This window comes from Glandiceps talaboti, chromosome 13 (assembly GCF_964340395.1).
Source record: "Glandiceps talaboti chromosome 13, keGlaTala1.1, whole genome shotgun sequence".
Classification (NCBI taxonomy): domain Eukaryota; kingdom Metazoa; phylum Hemichordata; class Enteropneusta; family Spengelidae; genus Glandiceps; species Glandiceps talaboti.
The window spans coordinates 944,198-950,000 of record NC_135561.1 but is presented as its reverse complement, the minus strand read 5'-3'; the positions used below and the strand labels follow the sequence as shown (position 1 = coordinate 950,000).

Below are 5,803 nucleotides of genomic sequence, written 5' to 3'. Positions count from 1 at the left end.
AAAAACAAATTTCGGTTTCAATAGCAAATATTCAACAGAAACAATGTCAAAGTCAGTTATAGCTGCATGCCAAACATGGCTACCATAATCAAAGCGCATAACGCCACCATCTCCAACAGCGAAACTAAACCCACTCAAAAACCCTGTAATTGCAGACAGAAAGACACCTGCCCTCTGAACGGCGAATGCCAAACGGAAAACATCGTATACCAAGCCACCGTCCACGGAAAACAAACAAAAGTATATATCGGTCTAACAGAGAACAACTTCAAACAGAGATACGCCAACCACAAACAGTCATTCAAACATGAAAAACACGAAAACAGCACAGAACTATCAAAACACATTTGGAAACTGAAAAGAAACAATGAGCCTTTTTCCGTATCCTGGTCCATCAACAAGAAAGCCCAAGCATACACCAATAAAACAAAACGATGCAACCTGTGTTTAACCGAAAAACTAACTATTATTAAAGCAGACAAAAGCTCCACACTAAACAAAAGAACTGAGTTGATATCCAAATGCCGACACGAGAATAAGTTTTATTTGTCCAACTTCAATAGAGCATCTATCACCTAAACTATTAAACCCGTTAACTAACGGAACATCAAAGTCCAACATGGAACAACCCGCCAACACTTACTTGTCCGCACCCAATAACCCACACAATAACAACCAACACCTCCACACATACAACACCTACCCACCGACACAGACAATAGTGATGGTATTCCTATTGTCTACACTCTATATATACAGCACACCCAGAGAGTAGGCCTCAGAGTGTCTGATGATCGCAATATGCGTGAAACTCCGAGTTACACCCAAGAAAGAGTTCCAGTACTACCAAAACTATTACGCTCTGCCACTGCGGTATAGAGCACTGTCTTAGCAGATTGATACTCACCGAGTATATATATATATATGTGTGTGTGTGTGTGTGTGTGTGTGTGTGTGTGTGTGTGTGTGTGTGTGTGTGTGAGAGAGAGAGAGAGAGTTAAGGTTAATATATAATGTATTATATTGATATTCTATATATTAATATTATAGATTTAAACTCCTACTAGAGAGAGTAATAGTACTTACGCATAATACTCAACACCATGGGACGTGACGGGCTTAGCTTTACCAGGCTTAGTAACTGCCATATTGTATAAAGACTCGGCTTTCTCAAGGCATTTCGTTGCGAACGTTTCATCTAAAAGAGAGAGAATTTTTTATTTCTTGAAATCATGTTTCATAAAATAAATATGTGCGTAAATAACAGCATTGCCTCGTACCAGCAGACTGCGATGTACTAACCGAATGGTACGTAAATAACAGCATTGCCTCGTACCATCAGATTGCGATGTACTAACCGAATGTTACGTAAATAACAGCATTGCATCGTACCATCAGACTGCGATGTACTAACCGAATGGTACGTAAATAACAGCATTGCCTCGTACCATCAGACTGCGATGTACTAACCGAATGGTACGTAAATAACAGCATTGCCTCGTACCATCAGACTGCGATGTACTAACCGAATGGTACGTAAATAACAGCATTGCCTCGTACCATCAGACTGCGATGTACTAACCGAATGGTACGTAAATAACAGCATTGCCTCGTACCATCAGACTGCGATGTACTAACCGAATGGTACGTAAATAACAGCATTGCCTCGTACCAGCAGATTGCGATGTACGTTTTTAGCCTTCTTCAAACGCCAATATTACAAACATGTACGTATTAAGTTTCATTTCGTCTATAATGCAGTAGAAATAAACGACTAAAAAAGCTGGTTCAATACCACAAGGTTCCAACAGTAATCGGCTTTAGCACTGGCTAGTTTGTTGTCTGTCTGTCTGTCTGTCTGTCTGTCTGTCTGTCTGTCTGTCTGTCTGTCTGTCTTCTGTCTGTCTGCCATTCCGTCCGTCCGTCCGTTCGTTTGCCGCCCCCGCTCGATGTCTGTCTCTCTGTTTCAAATATTATTGTAAATCTCCCGACCTATCGCACCTACGCGTCTGATTATTTTTGCGTATAATGACTGCGTTTTCGAAAGCCTTACCTTTATATTGACTTTCCCGATTGAATGCCATAGCGCACACAGATAGCGCTGCAGTGGTCTCACCAGCAACATCAGAACATGTCGAAGTGCCATCACATGTCCACGTGGGTCTCTCCATCGTCATTGTCTCGGGTCGTCCCCAATAGTTGTGATCTAACCCAGGATCCCCGACCTGTATCAAATTACAGAAATTGGGAAATTTATAGCTACCTTGACTGTATCAAATCTCATTAGTGTCATTTCAGATCTCACAGTAAAATATATTGGTCAAAGTCGATTTTTAGAAAATGAGAAAAGCACGTATAGAATAAGACATTATTGATAAAAATGTTCGCATTGATGTTTATTTTTCAATAGCCGTTGCAAATGACTTGGATATTTGCATGACTGAGTAAATGAATGAATGATTGATTGTACGAACGAACGAACGAAAAGAATGAATGAATGAATGAATGAATGAATGAGTGAATGAATGGACGAACGAACGAACGAACGAACGAATGAATGTATGAATGAATGAATGAATGAATAAATGAATGAATGAATGAATGAATGAATGAATGAATGAATGGACGAACGAACGAACGAATGAATGTCAGATCATATCTTTCGCTTTACAATTCCTTCTGTCTTTTAAAGTAGCATTTTTCTTTTCTGCACGATACTGTTTTGACATGCTATAATATTGTTCGCGATGTCAGTGGATCATTTTGTTTGCAGCAAATTCAAGTTCGACCCACAACTATAATTTCTCTTTAGTTCCTTTGTCAATGCGCAAACGTAATTCTCAATGGCAAACCTAATTCTCGATTTTAAAATACTTTGGCGTTAATGCCTAATTGCTTGTTAGGGCGACCATATCAGCCCGGTTTTATTACCTACGAATATTTATATGAGGGTACTGAATACAAACGAGATATACAATGTAAACCGTTTAACTTGAAAACAAAACATTGCTACATTTTATCGACTTATTCTACGTGATAGTAAAAATTTCTCAAAATATTTTTACATTTTATCTACTTATTCAACGTGATACTAAAAATCACACAAAGCATTGCTACATTTTATCGACTTTTTCGACTTAGTATTAAAAATCACACAAAGCATTGCTACATTTCATCGACTTGTTCGACAAAAGATATATTTACGGATCACCATAAGGTACTCCACATGGAGATAAAATTGCAAACCAAAATTTAAAATGCTGGTAATATTTTTATCGGAAGATAACTCCCTGAGGTCAACTGGCCATGCCATCTATTGCAGTACTGATATTCTATACTCACAGCATAATGGTAAACATCTGATTGAGGGTGACATCTAATGAAGTAGTCACATGGCCATCGAAGTGTCTCCAGCATGTTACCAAGCTCACCAGAGTCAACGTACGAATCCCAGAATTCAATCAAGCCCCACCCTAACATTACCGTACTGTATGCCATCGGAAAATTGAATTTCACGTGATCACCAGCTGAAAAAACATAAATGGATTTCACAATAAAAATGTCGTTGGTCACGTGGTAATATCTTACGGATCTCTTTGAAACCGTAGCTAAGTTGCCTTCTTAGTAATTAGTATTTACCATATCAACAAACATACATACATACATACCATATCAACATACATACATACATACATACATACATACATACATACATACATACATACATACATACATACATACATACATACATACATACATAAATATATGTAAATGTGCTTCCTGTATACACATGGCGTGGGCTCTGTTTCAATCAAATCCCACGCGTGATCGCATTAATATTATCATATCAGTGGAGCGATAAGTATTAAATGTGTCATTTTATTGTTCTGGACCAACTCATTTTGAAGTATTGACAATTCAAGGAGAACTTGTGACATACCGTCATACCAGCCTCCTGTTAGATCTGTATTAACATCTTGGCCATCCGTTAAACCAGAGTCATTTCTCCAAGGCACACGATTTCCAGCAGGTAGAAAACCAGAACGTTGGGCTTCGTAAAACAGAATAGACTTATGTATGGCTTCTTTGTAGTAGTCTGTGCCTGCCAAAAAGTAGTAGAACCATATTATATTACTGTGTTATGCCTGTCAAAAAGGAGTACACAGAACTTTTAGAGAAATAGAATTGTTTTGTATGGAAACTGAAATTGCTAAAGAAATGCAACGATATTTAAACCATGGCACGCAGTTCATGTAATTGTAAGGGAACATGAACGGTTATCTCCTGAAGATCAGCATTTATTCAGCATATCTAAGTAGTATCCATGGGAAACTTTCACTCATCTTGTCCCTGACATTTTTTTCAAGATTAGACACAGATGTTGTTTCTATCATGGACATTGATTGATCATTTAATGGCATCGGGTTTTACTTCTACTAACACCGTCTTCTCTTGCAAAATATCAAATTAAATATATCGTATTCGGCTGCAAAATTGATTCCAAAATAATTTGAATTTTTACATCACTTTGACCTCTATTTCAGATATTTGTACGGTACACTAGATTTTTATAGGACGAAGTGTTCTTGAACAGAGTAACAGTAAAAGTTTAGATATGTCCGAGGCACATTCTACATTAACTTTACCTATAGTTATTTTATCATTTAACCAGTTTTATTTTCCATATGTATTAAATCCTTTTTAGCCAAAACATCGGCGACTTTAGTTTTTTAAGGCGTGTATTACCACCAATTTTTGCACCTTTATCAAAATCATAGTCGGACTTTCCTGTCAAACTTTACTACATATTTTACCGTGATAGTTACCTACATTTTATAACTTTTTATAATAGTGACTATTTGTGGTGCAATAAGTTCAAATTATATTCCCCTTATTAAAGATGTGTGACGCAAAACATCGGCGGATTTTGTATTTTCTAGGGACTCATAACTCCTGCATTCTTTTGCTATTCTCACCTGCTGTGTCTCGTGGCAGTTTCTTACTCGTGTCACGGCGTTCCACCTCATCAGATTCACTCGAAGAGCTGTCATCGGTTTCTGGAGCAAAGGGAGCCTTCAGTTCAGGTTCCGCCATTTGACAATGAGATGGTACGGTGCTAACCGTGCAGATGACCACGATAACGAAAATCACTTTCACAGAGTGCATGTTGGTTTCGTTGATTGACGAATGGGATGTTAAGTATGGAAAAAACAGAGTTTGTTTAGGTTATATATACCTTTTAACATCATCACAAATTAATTCGCCCTGTTGGTTTTATTAATTCATATCCTGTGTTTTCATTCTTTACACTGTATAAATTATTGTTTACAAATGAAAAAAAAAATGTTTTATTGTTCTAAGCTCCGGGAAGAATTCAAGGAAGCGTTCCCATTTCTATGGCGACTTCAAATGTATCACTATAGCATATTGATCATCTACAAACCTAGTTGAATACGTGACATGCATACATGATCGACTATTTGTTGCTTTTCTAGCCGTGAATAGACAAAATACATTAAGCGTAAATATTCCATAAATTGTTTCCTCCTTATCTTAATGAGGAAGTTTCTTTTGTTTATAATGTTTCTAATAATATTTAGGGTATATTAATGAACAAAATGCTTCCCTTTTTTCTCCAAGACAGTTGCCTTTCGACTCATTTTACTATCAAAAATGATCGACTGACGTTTCCCAGGAGTAAGTAAAAGGCAGTAAGGTATTATTTCTGAATGAAAGCGAATCAATAGAAGTAATACTTTGTGATAAATGGGTATGCATAAACTGTTTTTAATTAAACAACATA

General features: G+C 37.1%; 1 protein-coding gene across 1 annotated transcript in view; it reads right to left on the bottom strand.

The window, feature by feature from the left end:
- LOC144444869 (endoglucanase E-4-like) overlaps window positions 1-5,094 on the bottom strand; it is a 9,455-nt gene extending 4,361 nt beyond the window's left edge. The window contains exons 1-5 of the mRNA XM_078134420.1: window positions 4,977-5,094; window positions 3,941-4,102; window positions 3,343-3,527; window positions 2,054-2,225; window positions 1,087-1,198 (exon numbers count right to left, since the gene is read on the bottom strand). Coding sequence (XP_077990546.1) covers window positions 1,087-1,198; window positions 2,054-2,225; window positions 3,343-3,527; window positions 3,941-4,102; window positions 4,977-5,094 — 749 coding nt within the window. The remainder of the gene's footprint in view (window positions 1-1,086; window positions 1,199-2,053; window positions 2,226-3,342; window positions 3,528-3,940; window positions 4,103-4,976) is intronic.
- Between the last annotated feature and the right edge of the window lie 709 nt (window positions 5,095-5,803).